The sequence below is a fragment of the Seriola dumerili genome, unplaced genomic scaffold, assembly GCF_002260705.1.
Source record: "Seriola dumerili isolate Sdu_G_001 unplaced genomic scaffold, Sdu_1.0 BDQW01000199.1, whole genome shotgun sequence".
In the NCBI taxonomy this organism is placed as follows: Eukaryota; Metazoa; Chordata; class Actinopteri; order Carangiformes; family Carangidae; genus Seriola; species Seriola dumerili.
In genome coordinates this window covers 205,518-223,924 of record NW_019174454.1, presented here as the reverse complement: position 1 = coordinate 223,924, position 18,407 = coordinate 205,518, and the positions used below count along the sequence as shown (strand labels likewise).

The 18,407-nt window shown below is 39.9% G+C and overlaps 2 protein-coding genes and 1 long non-coding RNA gene across 5 annotated transcripts in view; 1 reads left to right on the top strand and 2 right to left on the bottom strand.

Moving 5' to 3' along the window:
• The window catches only part of LOC111228066, a 7,559-nt gene extending 1,979 nt beyond the window's left edge, over positions 1–5,580 (bottom strand). For both annotated transcript variants that reach the window (XR_002665366.1, XR_002665367.1), the window contains exon 1: positions 5,478–5,580. This is a non-coding gene — a long non-coding RNA (uncharacterized LOC111228066). The remainder of the gene's footprint in view (positions 1–5,477) is intronic.
• A 1,285-nt stretch (positions 5,581–6,865) lies between these two features.
• On the top strand, positions 6,866–10,703 carry psph (phosphoserine phosphatase). Of its 2 annotated transcripts, none has more exons than XM_022753828.1 (6): positions 6,866–6,929; positions 8,353–8,496; positions 8,670–8,804; positions 9,536–9,681; positions 9,879–10,027; positions 10,150–10,703. In XM_022753828.1, exons 1-6 carry the CDS (start codon positions 6,886–6,888, stop codon positions 10,258–10,260), a joined length of 729 nt encoding a protein of 242 aa, XP_022609549.1. In that variant the 5' UTR covers positions 6,866–6,885; the 3' UTR covers positions 10,261–10,703. The 2 variants fall into 2 exon arrangements, with proteins under 2 accessions (XP_022609549.1, XP_022609550.1); XM_022753829.1 differs by lacking the exon at positions 6,866–6,929 and adding an exon at positions 7,173–7,306.
• Positions 10,704–10,705: 2 nt separating this feature from the next.
• On the bottom strand, positions 10,706–18,184 carry nipsnap2 (nipsnap homolog 2). Its single transcript, XM_022753827.1, has 10 exons — positions 18,068–18,184; positions 17,303–17,442; positions 17,161–17,206; positions 16,624–16,718; positions 15,988–16,058; positions 15,738–15,878; positions 14,532–14,563; positions 13,106–13,200; positions 12,127–12,210; positions 10,706–11,880 (listed from the first exon to the last, which is right to left on the bottom strand). Exons 1-10 carry the CDS (start codon positions 18,157–18,159, stop codon positions 11,816–11,818), a joined length of 861 nt encoding a protein of 286 aa, XP_022609548.1. The 5' UTR covers positions 18,160–18,184; the 3' UTR covers positions 10,706–11,815.
• Positions 18,185–18,407: the final 223 nt, after the last annotated feature.

The following is an 18,407-nucleotide window of genomic DNA, read 5'->3' as shown; positions in this document are numbered from 1 at the left end:
GGTGGGGTTGAAGGAGTGAATTTAGTCTCATGCCCTAATAAAGAAGGGGATAAACATGCAACAAATAATGTCTGCCATGTCAGCAAGCCATGATAGTTAAATATACAAACAGACAGCTCATTTTGTGCTTCAGTAGAAACTGTTTTGTAGAGTTTCCAGACACTGGATGGGCCTCCTGTTTCGGACAGTTTTGGTGCCTAAATCACCTGCCTTTTTTGATTATTCATTGTATAAACCACTTCAGAGACCACGACTTAAGATATGACTTCAAAATTACTCTTGAAAATATTGTTACTTGCTGTTCTTAAATGGCAACCAACAATTAACAAGTTCTGTTTCCTTAGAACACACAGAGGATAGGATTGTTTAGCCCAAAATCGTTCTAGTTTAAAGGTGATTCATTTTGTGGAACATTAAATCCCCTGTGGCAACCAATGTTTCGTATTGAGCGGAAACAAAAGCTCACTACGTTACTCAAAATAAACAAAATGTTGCGCATGCTCACCTGATACACTGGAGTCAGCTGAAGGTGGGTGGTCTGTTATCAGTTGCTTCACTTGTCTCTGGAACATCGGGATGATTGGAAAAGCTCAGGCAGCTGGTTTTAAAAGATCATTGAAACCGCCACATAGCTTTGCCGAGTCCTATATGTGAAAGTTAAAACAGGATGGTTTAACAATCTGGAAAACAAATTCCAGTAACATCAAATATCAACATGAAAATTCTGCACTGTTGTTCTTTCACGTTACAAAAGTGCAGATAAATAAATTTTAAAGTATTTGTTTTCCCATTTGATGCTAATCGTTGAGAGATTTATACACATACATTTCAGGTTGACTGCATCCCCCACAACCACAGAATCTTTGAGCCAAGTTCATCAAATATGATGCCTTCTCCCTCTTATAGCATGACGGTGCTGATCCACATCGAAAACATGACAGCGTCTGCTCTCCTGAAGAGCTCCTTGGGCTTGTGGGAAAGTGTAGGTCATATGCTGGGCAGAAAAAAAGTATACAGTATGAGAGGCTCAAATACACATACAGAACCCAGACTAATCAACAGGAATTACAGGTCTCGATGGGCACAGATTTAGTTATTCTCAAAGTACTTATTTAAAATAAGTGTGCAGGTAAACAAGCAGTGCAAAATACCTGTGTGAACAACTACAGCCCACAGATCAAATCGCGCTTTCGTTCTGCATGTAAAAAATCAGCTCACAGAAAAAGGCTTTTTGCTTGTAATTCTGATTATATATAAAATATGGAAAAAACATTAAATCAAATTGAAATAAAGCTGAGCAAGAAGAATTCCTATGATCAACAGTGAATCCAACAATACATTATCTGATAATGAATGGTATGACTACAATAAATTGTGGAGGAAGTTACTCACAGTTGTTTGTATGAGGGACAACCCAAACAGTTGGACTAGGATGGATGCGATTCGACGTGAATTACATTATACAGCAGCCTACACCAACAGCGAAAAACAAAAAAAAAATGTGCTCATTAAGAACACATTTGTAATCGAATAACGTGAGAAAAATAAAAGTTATGGCGTAAGTGAGATAAAAAAGACAATACAGGAGGATAAAAATGTCCTGAAAAACTACAGTAGAAGTTCAGTCGTAGAAATAGCAGGCCATACTAGACCACTCTGACATCTCCCTAACCAAAAGCTACGAACATTACATCAGCTTATCTTCTGTACATTTTCTGGATAAAAACTATTTGGAACAAAAGCAATTTTTAAAGGATTATTTCTTTACCTCTCGTTATTAAAACAATAGGGACTGTGTGGCAACATTAGGAAGTCACATCTGTAGAGAAAATCTAATTTCATTAATACAGGCGTCCGAGATCGGAGTTGTAGGCGTTAATTGGGTTCTGTGATCCTGAGCCTATCGTGAAGCAGGTGCCTTCGATGTTCTATTGTTTATCTAAAACTAAGCCCTTGGTTATTGGCAGTGAATGTTCGTCTACCCAATATCCAAACACATCCATTGACTGAGGATAAAATACCTATGACACAATACGTTTCTGATCGACGCCGATGCTCATCTCATTCTAAATAACTCCACATAGTCTCGGTGATGTGAGAAAAAAAGAGCTACGTCGTTACCAGTAAAGCAATCATTGCCATAAACTAAACCATGTACTGGAGGCCGTTAAGGACATACTCATGCCTGTATTGCGATCACCCCCAGCGACAGCACTACAGAGAGATCCAAGGCTGGCAGCGAACCCCAAACAAACATGAAGACGATGAAGAAAGCCGATCATCACCGAGCGCAGATTCTGCTGGTTCTTGCGCGTGCGGTTCCTCGGCTGCCTGCAAAACCAGCTGGGCATGACCGGTTGTCACGGGCCTTTTACGTTACACATAATGACCGTGTAAAGCGGTTGCCCGAGGAGCGACTGCTACCCTGTCCGTGTGTGGTCTAGCTTTCTCTTGAATTTTAGAGCTTTCACAACACCTCTGTTCATAATGTCCAGTGTGAGAAACTACTCCTACGCTGCGCCGCCCCAGCCTCGTACGTCTTCAAAACAATTTTGATTTACAACATTTATATTTACATAAACTATTACTCAGGTGTCCTACTGAGTACTTACTTGATAACGAGCAACGTCGATGCAGCAGTAACAGCAAGCTCCACCGATTAGCCACGCCCTCTCTGTGGGGTTCGACCGATGAGAAGTGGAGCGCTCACTGCGAGCCAATCACAGTGCAAGCCGGGGTGAGGGACCGCCCACTAGCCTTTGGTCCCGATTCCTTTGCACAACGAGTAACGGTCAATTAACGGGCCAATATCTATGCTACTATGAAATGTGTCTCTATGCAGGATTACATTTCTAACTCTGCTTCCTCTGTAGAAATTTAATTTTAAACAGGGGTGTAGTGCGAATAGTTTCTTAAAAGATCACATGTTACAACTTTATTTACAAAAGAAACAGGTTAGAGTAATACCTCCATAAAAGATTACGTAAAACATATCGTTTTCAATATCCTTGTTTAACAGTTCAAATGACTAAAATTAGCATGTTCATTGCTATACTACTTTTTTTTTTTTTTTACTTTTATTCTTTATGGTGGGCATTGTATCAATTCTTAAAGGAGCTATTTAAAGTTTTTCTGTTGTTACATTAGCCAATGTTAGCATTGACTGTTTACGTTACCAGTCAACAAATGTTGTGAGTTCAGCATCAAACTTCATTCGGTTTTCTCACAAAAGCTGTCTCCAATGGAATGGAAAGTTACACAGTATTTATCTGTCTCTTGTCACGGTCTTTTCTTCTGCTGAACGTTGCAAGGCACACTAACCAGCTAGCCCTGGCAGTCTTGTCATCTTCCCGATTGGGACTCTCTTGTAGCTCAATCAGCCCTGAATAAGTAATGCCGCTCAGAGGGCGTATTATAACTCTCGGCTCTTGTAAATGCAACAATAGCCATATAAGCTATTTTCAAGTGAATCACACCCACACCCACCTACCTCGTCCCGCGCAAGAAAGGCTGTAAATTGAAAAAAAAGGCAAAATATGTTGGTAAAAGAATCATCAATTAAAACGTGTTCTAAGTAAGTGAGAGATAAGAGCGGAATATTAGATATACATAGCTGAATAAAATTAGTTTGGGGATAATTTCTGGTTGCTGTCAAAGGTTTTAGACATTTAAGAAACGCGCCGCGCGCGCACACACAGCACACACACACACACACACACACACCACACACACACACACACAGGGCTGAATGAACAAAAGCCCATGAGATAACCAGGTTGAGATGCAATTAAATCTGAAATTAGGATCAGATATAGCAGTATTAGTGGGATCATGGAAAAACTGGAATGTTTTTAGAAAACACTGAAAGGAACACTGAAGGGAAAAGTAGGACACTAAAAATACAATCTTGAAGAAAAGGTGGCATCTTTCAAAGAAATGACCCTCTAGGCCAGGCCAGATAGGTGGCAGTATATGGGCGCAAAATGCACACAAAACACCAGAAGAAGAAGGCAACCCAAGCGAAGAAGAAGGAACGGAAGGCAGCTGACACCCCACGTTGTAGCCGCGGTGGGAGCGTGGACAAGATGTCGCTCTAGATTTGTCCTGGTTCGCTGGAAAACCTCACCTGGGTCTCAATAGGAAATGTGAGTCTTGGCAGCGTCAGGACAGTTCACTTCAGTGAGCAGCCTAAAGCGTCTTTTGATTCCGCTTATCGATATCACGTGAGGAGAAGTTAACTTGGTAGCCTAGAAAGCATTGGTTGGTCACATGCAGCCGTCCTAGCTAACGGGTATGACAGGCCACTGTAAATGCAGGAACATGTTGCTAGGACATTAGTCGGGCAATATTTTTTTTTCAGTGGGCCATACTTGACTCGTTAAAAGTAAGTGAAGGCCACAACAATTTGGAAAATTAAAATTTAAACCATGAAATATTTACTTGCGAATTACTTTTACAACTACCGGTACATAGATTATGGTGGCTTGATTGTGTTATTCTACTAGCCCCTTTTTAAACAAAATAACATGATCAATACCCGATGAATATTACAATTAATCAATTCTCAATCTAACTACTCATGATTCAGTGAGACTGCCGCATTCAATCACTCTTCACACGCCTAGTACCGGCCCGACGAGACAGACTGACAGTTTTTCAAAAAACTTGATTTTATGTCAGGGCACAGTTCTCAACCATACGGTCTTTGCTAAGAAACCTCACCCTCTGGAACGAGCTGACGTGTTTGGGCTCAGCGCTTAAGAGGCCGGCATGTAAGCTCTCACTTTGTGACTGTCTCTTGTCATGGCCGTCTGCTTCACAAAATACTTCTGACGGGCGGTTTAAATCGGAGGAACAATTTCAGGGCCCTTTTTGCTTCTCCCCGCCGACGATAGGTGGTGGCATAGTTGGCATGCTCTGGTTTCGAAAAAATGTCTCTTAATATTATATTCTTTGAAACAGTGAAATTGCACTTTTTGGCATATTCAGGGCAATACAGCCTTTTGAACCCACATGAGTAACAAAATATTTATAAGTCCACTCGTTTAAAAAAAAACACGACATTTCTGAACTCAACTTTTCCCTTTTTCACAGCACTCATCCTGATGATCATCGAAACTGTCTATGCCAAGAGTCAAGGAAGTGCATTTTCACCACTCCAAATTAAACAATATCCCTCTGTTGCAATCAGATCGCTATAGCAGTTCAAACTTCATGCCTCTATTAATTCGCGGATTTTTTTTTCTTTTCTTTTCTCCTCGTGTGGATGTCGCGGGCGCACTGAGACGGCCGCGGGCGTCCTAGCAACATGTCCCTGCATTTACAGTGGCCTGTCATACCGTTAGCTAGACGGCTGCATGTGGACCACATGCTTTCTAGGCTACACAAGTTAACTTCTCCTCACGTGTATATCGTAAAGCGAATCAAAGACCTTTAGGCTGCTCACTGAAGTGAACTGTCCTGACGTGCAAACTCACATTTCCTTTAGACCCAGGTGAGGTTTTCCAGCGAACCAGGACAATCTAGAGCGACATCTTGTCCACGCTCCACACCGCGGCTACAACGTGGGGTGTCAGCTGCCTTCCGTTCCTTCTTCTTCGCCTTGGGTTGCCTTCTTCTTCTGGTGTTTTGTGGCATTTTGCGCCCATTACTGCCACCATCTGGCCTGGCCTAGAGGGTCATTTCTTTGAAGATGCCACCTTTTCTTCAAGATTGTATTTTAGTGTCCTACTTTTCCTTCAGTGTTCCTTTCAGTGTTTTCTAAAAACATTCCAGTTTTTCATGATCCCACTAATACTGCTATCTGATCCTAATTTCAGATTTAATTGCATCTCAACCTGGTTATCTCAATGGGCTTTTTCATTCAGCCCTGTGTGTGTGTGTGTGTGTGTGTGTGTGTGTGTGTGTGTGTGTGTGTGTGTGCGCGCGCGCGCGTTTCTTAAATGTCTAAACACTTTGACAGCACCAGAATTATCCCAACTAATTTATTCAGCTATGTATCTAATATTCCCCTCTCCTCACTTTTAGAACAGTTTTAATGATGATTTCTTTTACCAACATATTTGCTTTTTTTTCATTTACAGCCTTTCTTGCCGGGAGTGGGTGGTGTGATTCACTTGAAAATAGCTTTATTGGCTATTGTTGCATTTACAAGACGAGAGGTTATAATACGCCCTCTGAGCGGCATTACTTATTCAGGGCTGATTGAGGCTACAAGAGAGTCCCAATCGGGAAGTGACAAGACTGCCCAGGGCTAGCTGGTTAGTGTGCTAACTTCAGCAGAAGAAAAGACGTGACAGAGACAGATAATACTGGTGTAACTTTCCATTCCATTGGAGACAGCTCTTTGTGAGAAACCGAATGAAGTTTGATGCTGAACTCACAACATTTGTTGACTGGTAAGTAAACAGTCAATGCTAACATTGGCTAATGTAACAACAGAAAAACTTTAAATAGCTCCTTTAAGAATTGATAACAATGCACCATAAAGAATAAAAGTAAAAAAAAAAAATAGTATAGCAATGACATGCTAATTTTTAGTCATTTGACTGTTAACAAGATATTGAAACGATATGGACGTAATCTTTTATGGAGGTATTACTCTAACCTGTTCTTTTTGTAAATAAAGTTGTAACATGATGACTTTAAGAACTATTCGCACTACACCCCTGTTTAAAATTAAATTTACTACAAGGATAGCAGATAAAATGTAACCCTGCTGAGACACATTTCATAGTAGCATATATTGGCCGTTAATTGACCGTTACTGTTGTCAAGGAATCGGACCAAAGGCTAGTGGGCGGTCCCTCACCGGCTTGACTGTGATTGGCTCCGCAGTGAGCGCTCCACTTCCTCATCGGTGAACCCACAGAGAGAGGCTGGCTAATGGTGGAGCTGCTGTTACTGCTGCATCGACGTTGCTCGTATCAGTAAGTACCAGAGGACAACCTGAGTATATTTAGTAAATATAATGTTGTAAATAAATGTTTTTGAAGACACGAGCCTGGCCTGCAGCGTGAGTAGTTTCTCACACTGGACATTTGAACAGAAGGTGTTGAAAGCTCTAAAATCAAGAGAAGCTGACCACACCGGACAGGTAGCATCCTCTCGGGAACCGTTAACGGTCATTTGTAACGTAAAGCCGTGACACCGTCATGCCAGTGTTTTGCAGCAGCGAGCAACCGCAACGCAAGACCAGCAGAATCGGCTCGGTTGATCGGCTTTCATCGTCTTCATGTTTGTTGTGGGTTTCGCTTGCCAGCCTTGGTCCTCTGTAGTGTGTCTGGGGTGACGCAATACAGGCAGAGTATGTCCTTAACGGCCTCCAGTATGGTTTATTTAGGCAGATTGCTTTATGTAACCCATTTTTTCTCACATCACCGGACATGTGATTATTTGATGAGATGAGCTCCGTCGATGCAGAAACGTTTGCACATAGGTATTTCAGTCAATGGATGTGTTTGGATTGAAGACATTCACTGCATACAGGGCTTAGTTAAACAATAAAATCAGGCAACTGCTCTGCAGAATCACAGACCTCACGTTAAACCACCAAATCCATCTCGGGACGCTGATAATGACAATTAGATTTTCTCTCAGATGACTTCCTAATGTTGCCACATCCTATTTTTTAATAACAAAGTCAAAGAAATAATCCTTTAAAATGCTTCATAGCTTTTATCCAGAAATGTAAGAAAGAAACTGATGTAAGTTGTAGCTTTTGTAGGGAGTGTCAGAGTGTCTAGTATGGCTGCTATTTCTACGACTACTTCTACTGTAGTTTTAGGACATTTTTATCTCTGTATTGTCTTTTTTATTCTTACTCCATAACTTTATTTTTCACGTTATTGATAACAATGTGTTCTTAATGAGCACATTTTTCGCTGTTGTGTAGGCTGCTGTAATAATGTAATTCACGCGATCCATCCATCTATCCAACTGTTTTGGAGTTGTCCCCATACAAAACAACTGTGGAGTAACTTCTCACAATTTATTGCTAATCATACCATTCATTTCAGAAATGTATTGTTTGGATTCACTGTTGATCATAGGAATTCTTCTTGCTCAGCTTTATTTAATTTGATTTATGTTTTCCATATTTTATATTCATAAATCAGAATTACAAGCAAAAAGCCATTTTTCTGTGAGCTGATTTTTTACATCAAACAATACATTTCATCTGTAGCTGAGTTGTTCACACAAGGTATTTTTGCACTTGCTGTTTACCTGCAACACTTATTTTAATAAAGTACTTTGAGAATAACAAATCTGTGCCATCAGACCTGTAATTCCTGTTGAACTGGTTCTGTTGTATTTGAGCCTCTCATACTGTATACTTTTTTTTCTGCCCAGCATGATGACTACACTTTCACAGACCAAGGAGCTCTTCAGGAGAGCAGACGCTGTCTGTTTCGATGTGGACAGCACCGTCATCAAAGAGGAAGGCATTGATGAACTGGCCAAATTCTGTGGTGTGGGGGATGCAGTCACTGAAATGTATGTGTATAAATGCTCTCAACATTACATCAAATGGGAAAACAAATACTTTAAAATTATTTATCTGCACTGTTGTACTGAAAGAACAACAGTGCAGAATTTTCATGTTGATATTTGATGTTACTGGATTTGTTCCAGATGTTAAACCATCCTGTTTTACTTTCACATATCAGGACTCGCAAAGCTATGGGCGGTTCAATGACTTTTAAAACAGCCCTGACTGAGCGTCTTTCCATCATCCGATGTTCCAGAGAACAAGTGAACAAACTGATAACAGACCACCCACCTCAGCTGACTCCAGGTATCAGGTGAGCATGCCAACATTTTGTTTATTTGAGTAACGTAGTGACTTTGTATTCCGCTCAATACGGAAACATTGGTATGCACAGGGGATTTAATGTCCACAAATGAATCACCTAAACTGACCATTTGTGCTAAACAATCCTATCCTCTGTTTATAAGGAAACAGAACTTGTTAATTGTTGTTGCCATTTAAGAACAGCAAGTACAATATTTTCAAGAGTATTTTGAAGTCATAGTCTTAAGTCGTGGTCTCTGGAAGTGGTTTATACAAGAAAATAAAAAGCAGGTGATTTAGGCACCAAACTGTCCAACACAGGATGGCCATCCAGTGTCTGAAACTCTACAAAACAGTTTCTACTATGAGCACAAATGAGCTGTCTGTTTGTATTTAACTATCATGGCTGCTGACATGGCAGACATTTTGTTGGCAGTTTATACACCTTCTTTATTAGGCATGAGACTAATGTCATCTTCCAAATATGAGAGTCCTGGCATTAATGCTATTCATGTGTTTATCATTATAAGCCTGTCCTGCTCCTTTGTGCATATGCAAAGATGTGTAATTAATCACATCCAGTTGTAAACGTGTGCAATTATGGTTTGCTCAGATGTAGTTGATAGATGAGGCTTCTTGGTCCAAATGAGATCTTACTATTGCCTGTTACACAAAAATGTAAGAAAAAAATTGAATGCTTCTAATTTGAATGTTGCTAAATGTCCATTTGTCTTCATCCAGGGAGCTTGTGGACCGTCTGCACCAGCGCAACATAAAGGTGTTCCTCATTTCAGGGGGCTTCCGCTGCATTGTTGAACATGTGGCCACTCAGCTAAACATTCCTCTGCATCACGTCTATGCCAACCGGCTCAAGTTCTACTTCACTGGTAAGAGCTGTTTGTGACTTTTCTCTGTTCTTACAAGAGTGGAGTTTTGTAATGACTATGAAACAATTCAGTACAAGGCCTGAATCCTCTACCTGATAACATCAAAAATGGCATTTTGTGTTTCCTATCAGAAATCTCCTGTCAGCTTGTTCTTTGGCATTATCCTACATTTCTTAATTAAATTATGTGTTTTCCAGGAGAGTATGCTGGTTTTGATGAGAGCCAGCCCACAGCTGAGAGTGGTGGAAAAGGAAAGGTCATCAGCATGCTGAAGGAACAGTATGGCTTCAAGACTGTTGTGATGATCGGAGATGGAGCCACTGATCTAGAGGCCTGCCCTCCTGCTGTAAGTGTTGCACCTTACGCTGTATGTCGTCAGTTTCAAGTGTGCACATAAATATTTGACAGGTGGTTAATATGCATATTGGAGCTACAGTGTGGTTATAGTATTATTTCTTTCATCCTCAGAGTGCTTTCATTGGATTTGGTGGGAACGTTGTGAGGCCGCAGGTAAAGGAGAGGTGTTCGTGGTACGTTACAAGTTTTGGGGAGCTACTAAAAGAAATGGAGAAGATCTAAAGATGCTAAAAGAATAGTAACTACTAATTTTAACATTTTATATTTGCACCTAAGGGTGTGCCTCTGATAGTTTTATCCAGAGCACATTTTTCCTTAGACTTTTAGATTTTTATAATGAAAAATGTTTACACTAGTGACACCAATTTTACCTTCATGGGGATGTTGCCTTATTGATTTTTTTATACTAGAAGATACTACAAGAATAACCAAACACTGTCTATGTGGAGGGTTAAGAAGAAGATTTTAGTGTTTTTGCACTTTTTGCATCAAAGCCTTTAGATAATCTAATACAGCTCCTGCATATAATGACATGTGCAATGAGCATTAGAAATGTTTTAATTCTGTATAGGTACTAAGAACTGTAACCAGATGTGTCAGTGAGTGTGGTGACTTCAGTCCCGTGAAGAACGTCAGCATTAAAAATAAAAACGTGCTGTCAAAGATGTTGTTTGAACAACTTTATTCTGTGTTGGCGTTGCTGTCCTTCCCTCCACATTGTTTCCTATGATTCCATGAACGGAAAGACAAGATAAACATGCTTCCTTTCACAATAAAATCTCTGATATTACAGTATGCAGCAACATGACTGGCCTCTCAGCCAATGATAGATAACATTTATTTTCAGAGTTTATCATAGATGATAGTTATGCCCCTTTAAAACAGGTTAGATAAAAAGTTTTTAAAATCAGGCATGCTGTCTTCACAAGAAAAAAGTAGAAGCCATAGTTACAAACACAGCACCATGAAACATCAATATCACCATGACAGAGAACTTAGGAACATCTGGAAAAAGCAACTGAAAGGAGTAGTTTGCAAAAAAAAAAATGTTCGATGTATAATGGACCACAATTATAAAATTCTGAGGTTTACATTTTACACCATGTTGTACTTTATCATCATCATCATCATAATTTGAGGCAGATACACAGTTTTCATGAGTATACAGAGGCTTTCTCTCACTTCACTCAGCAATGGCATGGCTTACATCTAAGTGCCACTTACTCAGCACATGTAGATAATACAAGTATTCCAAATTTACATTAAATAAATAAATTGCCACTGCATTGTGTAGTGAGCTTCAGCAGTACTATTTTTCTTAATATCAGTTCCCACACTTACACTATATATAGCTGCTCGCCTTTTCAAGTAACTTTGGTTGGTTCTAAACTTAGAGATGATTTCTCTTTATGGACCAGCGTTTAATGTGGTACGAGACGTTGGATGTAATGAACATCAGGACGTTTAAATTGGCCAAATTTACTCATCCTGCCCCAGTACCCAAAAAAAAAGAAAAGAAAAAAGTCTGTTGTCAAGGGCTTTAAGTGGCTTGGACTTTTTTAATTCCAAATACATGGTAGGCATTGTTACCTCCTCTGACTTTGTGACATCTTGAAGTATTGAAGCAAAGACAAAAAAAGAATTAGGGAAAAAGAATAAAAGGATGTTGTCTGGCAGCACTGTGGCAGGAGGTTGAAACCATGATAGTAATGCTCTGGATGGATGTTAACATTCGAAAGGGTGCCACTTGATTTCAGCTTCCAGCTCACTTCTCACTTCACTGCAGCGGGGAAGCCTTTGTCGGGATCATAATCCTGGAATCCATATGCTGAATGAGAGGAACTGGAGAAAGGGGAAACAACAGATTTAGAACTGATTTAGTGTGTCCTCATAGTTTAAAGTCTGTTTGATATTGATCAGCTTCAACAGGGTCTTAAAGTGATAAAAAAAAGTTCAGTATGTTGTTACTCAAGACAAATGATGTAAATGCCAAAAGAATGGAGAGAAAGACTCAGAAAATCTGCAGTGACACAAACATGAGTTCTCATCAGCACTTAGTGTTTGAAAAAGGATTTTATTCTCGCTCACCTGTGTAATACACCACCTCGTGCCAGCCCTCCTCCTGCCAGGCACCATTCCTCGTGTTTTCTCTGGACTGCAGGTCTTTGTAAGCTGAAATCAACAAATCACACACATGTATAACAACAATAACACAATAACAGATATTTCTGGACATGTGGTTGCAGCAGAATTCAGATGTGAACATCTTTTGACCTTAAAATATACAAAGTTGTTGTGAAGGTTTTATGAAACACTTGCATATATAAGTACAATTCCAGCAGACATGGAGCAACATGAATATTCATTTGGAGTTGTGTTTGTGTTTCCCTGATGAATTTATGTCCAATACTCACTTTCCTTTGTGTTCTATTTTTGGTCTCTACCAAATCTTGAGGAAAAAAGTCTCTCTCTTTAGCTGCTAAATGCTCCACAATTGCTAACTGTGTCTGTTTGCTGTTCGGTGCTGAGTAGGTAGTGTACAGTGCGTCGATCAGAGTTTTCTCACTGATAATAGCTGTCCGCTAAGACTATGAGAGCAGAGAGAATGAACCAACACAATAAAGCTGTTGGCCAGAAAACCAAAGCAAAGAGCAGAAAGAGGTAAAACTGCTCTGTACAGTTGAGACGAAGTACAAAGTTGAGTAATAATTATCTGTGGGCTCCTCAATAAAAGCTGTTCAGTTCACTTAACACATACTCATTTGATCCAGTGTTTGTTTAAAGACACCAATTAGTGCAGCTTTAAGTCTGAATAAATTCAGAAAACAGTAGAAAATGATTGTTTGTCCAGTAAAAACCCAAATACATTCATTTCATAGTAATATACAACAGAGAAAAGCAGCATTTTAGAAACAGGAACCAGCAAATTTTGGCTCTGTGCTTGATAAATAACTTAAAAAAAAAAAAAAGAATTATCAGAACAATTATTGACTGCTTTTCTGTGAAGAAGCTAATGATTTCGACACTATCAGCATGTAATTCTGCAAAAGCTGGTATTTGACCGTACCCCAGAGGTGATGAACCATATAGAGGTTACCGATCTGTGAGAAAAACCCTCCCACAGCCTCTCTGTTGTGCTGGCGGTATCCAATGGCCCTGGCCCTGCAGACAAAAACAACTCCAGTCACAACACAGGCCAAAAACACCAAGGCTTCATCTGGCATAACAAAACCGGCCCTGCACGCACAAGATATTTGACCAGTCCTCAAACAAGTATTTCAACATCATCTTTGAATTTACTCTGGACTGTCTTTAATTTACACAATTACACTTTTTCTGTTTGGTAACGTAAAATGGATGGCAATTGTCTTCCATAACTGTGATTATCCATTGCAACATTACGTCCAAGCATTAGATGTGAGGCCATAACTTACTGTATGTATGTCTATGAATCTTAACACTGGCCAAGTCTATGTGAAATAAGTGGACTGAGGTGAGGGAGATGTTTAAAATCCATTACGCACTGTCCCAAAGCAAACATACACTTATTCAAATCATAATCACTGTCTGGATTCAAAACTATACGGCCTCAGTTCTTCATGTTGTTGTAACTTGAACTTGGATTTAAAGCCTTCAATTCCACAAATTATATTGAAATTGCCTTAAATTGCTTTACTGGCATTATCTGCATGACTACAGAGGTTTGTTCAAATGAAGCTTGGTTAAAGTAAACATAAACGCAAACATAAGAAAATAACTGACTTTAGGAAAAGATGAACTTGTCTTAGCGTGGTCTTTTCATCCAACATAATTTTTTCCCCCTATGATTATTTCAAAATCACATTTATGCTTTTTTAAGAAGGATGGAAACTTGAAAACTCAAAGCAGAAAAGCTACTAGATATTATTCAAGGGTTTTATGTCATATTTTCATTTAAAATGGTGCACATGATGGTTAGGGATCACTACAAATCTGTTAACTGGAAAAAGATATGGAAGATTTGACCGTATAAGTCAGTAGTATTTTTTGCAGCCAAAAACATGTAGTGATATGTAATCCAGTGGATTTAGTAACAACTGAAAAAATGGTCATACAAGTACAAAGACCAACACAGAAATCCTATACAGAGCCATCAGAGGAAAAAAAGGCTATGGTAAACTAAGTCGTGTGGAGAAAGCTCACATCTTCATTTTAATCAATTACAATCAACTGTGTTGCACAAACTGATAAATGCCGACCTGTTGGCTCGGTCAGACCATGCAGTGGATCTTTCCAGGCTCATTATACACAACTATTACGGACACACATTTGCAGTGTACATAATATTGCACTTGATTTTGGGTCTTGGCTTGAGAGCATGACAGTACAGCTTCAAAATAGGGCCTCTCTGTGGAATAGCTCTTATTAATGACAGTGTGATGAGGAAGGTTTCATGTAGTGCAACTGTTCTGTAACTACAGTTCAGTGAATCAAATGAATTCAGGCTGCCTTACCAGTAATTACCCCACTCGATCATGGTTCCTGGCTGCAGGAAAGAAAACACAGGATTCTTTATTACATTAAGACATATATAATTCCGAGCTTTCCAAACTACAGATGGGTATCACACTTTCTTCTTCTTTCCAGAGTAAACGTATTAACACAAATGAGTGATAAAGACGTAACTCAGGTATTTTGTCATTGTGAAGATAAGCTGCAATAATAACTACACCCGAAGGCTTCCTCAATCATTGTCTGGTGCTTAAGGCAACAAATGTCCTGCTGTTTCTAAGATGTAATCTGAGTCTGTGATGAGGGATAATAGCCTGCATTCATCACGTGTCCCAGGGAGCGCTTATCTAGAAAGTTTTGCCTAGAAAGTACGACTTAAATCTGCAACTGGCGGAGGGTGTATCAAGCATTACGTTAGACTAAGACTGATTTCAATCCAACCATTGATCCAGGCTAAAGTCATGTGCCACTGGATTGCCATAGTCAACGAGGAGTCCATAAGTAGGTATAAATTGTTTATGAGTGACCCGGTTGGAAAAAAATAGCACAAGTGGAGACTGTCCACCACCACTGTCATCCTGAAGGGGTGGTTACACATCATACAGTATTCCTGTGAGGGTGGAGGCAATTTAGAGGTCACATAAGTAAAGCATGTGACCGGGAGATCATCCGTTTAAGTGGGAAAACGTGAGCTAGGAAAGTGAAAGAGTAACGTTCTCCCTTCCTGCAACAACATGCTGTGCAGATGACTTTTAGCCTTGAACCAAGTGTACACTTCACAATGTGAAGTTAGGATGATGCGAAAACCGAGTGATTTGTCAGAGGTGTACAAAAGTTTAGAAAAAGATTCAGATCATGAGCTCCATCATTTAGATCGTAATGAAAGTCCTTTATCTGAACCAGCAGTCTAAAGATAGAGGGTGTTGTATGTTTTACAGATTGGCAAAGACCTTCGAGGCAAATTTGTGACTTTGGGCTGAATAAATAAAACTGAAAATAAAGAGCAATTAATTCAATATAAGCTGTTACATCCATGTGAGTTTTTTAAGTTTAATCAGTGTTTGGGTTTCTTGGTAAAAGAGCTGATTATGTTTGGTAAAGCAAAGGCGTGGGCCAAATCAGACATGAGGCATGACTTAGCTCATAAATCTGTCGCTATCATCAAGTACACCGCTAATGATAAGATAAACCCTGGCTCTGGTACTTACCCTGAGCTGGTAGGACCTGAGCTCATAGATGTTGGGGCCCTCTCGGGGTACAGGCTCGTTCCAGAAGCTGAACTCCAAGAGAAGCTGGTTCCTGCGAGACAACAGCATCTTACCCCGCTCCTTCCTGTACGCCGTGAACTCCTGTCAGTGGACGGACACCAATCGATAAGCTTTACTTGGACTGATGGCTCTACGACTAAAGCGTTATACACAGGTGACACAAACAAGATGCTTGCGAAGGAGTCGTTACCTTGTTCTGTCTGAGCTTGTTCATCACCTCTGTTAGAGCGGGGTATCCACCTCTGTAACGCCACAGGTGAACTACAGAGAAAGCAAATATATTAAAAGCAGGATCATTAAATAATATAATTAAAATAAACATTACTCCAGGCCTCAGACTCTGTGTACTCGATTTGTCTTTGTGAAAGTGCTGCTACATCCCGATAAATAAACATCGTTAGGGTTAGGAGGAAATTCACAAGAAATGTTTGTTAGTCTGAACAGGTTATATCATTATTATGTTTCATGGATGTCTGACTTGGTGGATAAGTCTTGTTTGTGTTTTGTTCAATATCAAGCCAATAATTCTGTAATGAATTGTACTTCTGGTCAATAAATAATGCAATAATTGATGTAATATAATGTAATTGTGCAACAAGAAGAATGAGAAATACTGACCCTGGAAATCAGGAATGCTCATTTAAGGTGGAGCTATAGTTTCTACAGGTTTAAAAATACAACAACTTCTAACCGGATACACACATCATAAATTCCTAATAATTATACTTGCATGAGGACGGATATATAGTATAGCATGCCTGCTGATTTGAAAACAGTGCAGACCCCTGATCTGTTATACTGCAAATGTTAATACTAGTAATCCTACCAGCCTGGTCTTGTTCTCCATACCAGGTATTCCAGGTTCCCACTAGCTCACAGGGGTAGTACTTATCAGCATGGATGGAGGGCAAAACATCCTCACTGTGATGAATAAGAAAACAAATTCATTTCACCTGGACACCTGGATCAAATACTGAAATACAGCACATATATTATTAGTGCATTTGACACTGGATTCATATTTGCAGTCAAGTCCCCTGAAGAAGTTATTTTCCAACTACCAAATCTAAATAACAATCACATGTTTTCTGGTCATATGTTTTCTGTTTAATGTTGCGAGTCCCAAGTTAGTCCCTAACTACAAGCAAATGGCCTCCTGGCATCTTAGGTATGAGCAAGGTTGGTCTGTGAGGGACGGACCACCTCACAGGAATAGACTGCTCCAGACTATTTTTACTCAATACTGCACAACGCTGTACTTAGGTTGTCCTGATCTCACACTACTACTGTTGACACTACATCTGCTGAACTACAAGTTAATAAAACTATACGTGATTTGACAATAATGTGAAATAACACTCACCAGAGTTTGTTGTATGCTTCCAGGCACTCTGGTTTCACATTGTGGACTGAAAAGAAAGTTTGTGTTTGAAAACAATCTCATCATTATTTCAGGCGTAAGGGTTTGCCGTGGTTTAATTGTAAATATAGAGAAAGCAACTTACACTGAATTTTGTAGAGGTTACTCTCCTCATTTTTGGTCAGTAGGTTGGAGTGTGCATCTTTCCTTGGATCAACCTTCCTCACAAACAGTGATTTAAACCAGCTGTCCTCCCGGTTTCTGCTGCTTGATGTTGCAAATCCTCTGCAAACACAGACATGTCATGATGATCAATTGCATGGGGTTTGAGAAAGTCTCATTCCTTCTTTGTGTCTTTGCATGTGCAATTTATTTATTAAGAATATGGTTACACTTTAATTTGAAAGCTGTTGTAGGACAATATTTTACAGTAAGCTAATCAAAATACAGACTGAGCTTGACACGTCAGCTCCTCTGAGGTAAATAATACACACACAATGATAGTGATGTATATGAATTACTGCAGGCAACAGTATGTAAGAGTATGGCTCATATAAAGCACCTAACAGAGGGCAGACACATTCAAGTTGGCAATAAAGATAAAGTATCAAATTGACCTTGAGCATTTGAGATGCTCACTGACAAAAGATGACAGAAACTTGTATTCTTTCACCTTCACCAGGAAACACGCGTAGCGTTAATCTGAAATACCCCGGAATAAATAATGTTAAAGTGCAGTTTCTGGTTTAAGTTAAAGCTTAAGGCCACTGAGGACTGGCTAGCAGTTAACGGGCTAGCTTCCCCAGGCTCATCGTAGCCACTTCAGAGACCTGCTGATAAAAATACACAACAGCCAACTACAGACAGCACACCAGCAAACACTGAGCCCTGCACACTGATGACCGCCCACCTGCTCCAGAGGACAAGCTGTCCGGCCGAGTGGGCCCTGCCCTTAGCCCGAGCCAAGCCTCCGCTGACTCTCTGAAGGACTCCAGTCGCCATCTTCAACTGTGCTAGTGTACACAGAGCAGAGGCTGGTCCCACCCCTGACCACCAGGTGGTGCTGCTGCACCGCAGCGCTCTGATGACCTGTGCCCGTATTTATCAAAAAGGTAAAATGTTAGGCAGAAGTGAAAGGTGAAAAATTAGATACTACACTTTTACTCCTTCTCACAAACTTAATATTAAAAACTACTTATATATACAAATTAATAATTATAATAATAAACTATACACACACACACGCACGC

Coding starts and splice junctions, on each gene's coding strand:
- psph (XM_022753828.1), top strand. CDS start 6,886: ATGGTGGAGCTGCTGTTACTGCTGCATCGACGTTGCTCGTATCA. Junction 8,805..9,535: donor CAGCTGACTCCAGGTATCAG/GTGAGCATGCCA, acceptor GTCTTCATCCAG/GGAGCTTGTGGACCGTCTGC. Junction 10,028..10,149: donor TAGAGGCCTGCCCTCCTGCT/GTAAGTGTTGCA, acceptor TTTCATCCTCAG/AGTGCTTTCATTGGATTTGG.
- nipsnap2 (XM_022753827.1), bottom strand. CDS start 18,159: ATGGCGACTGGAGTCCTTCAGAGAGTCAGCGGAGGCTTGGCTCGGGCT. Junction 17,443..18,067: donor CAGCTTGTCCTCTGGAGCAG/GTGGGCGGTCAT, acceptor CTGTGTTTGCAG/AGGATTTGCAACATCAAGCA. Junction 13,201..14,531: donor ATCGAGTGGGGTAATTACTG/GTAAGGCAGCCT, acceptor TTTTGTCTGCAG/GGCCAGGGCCATTGGATACC.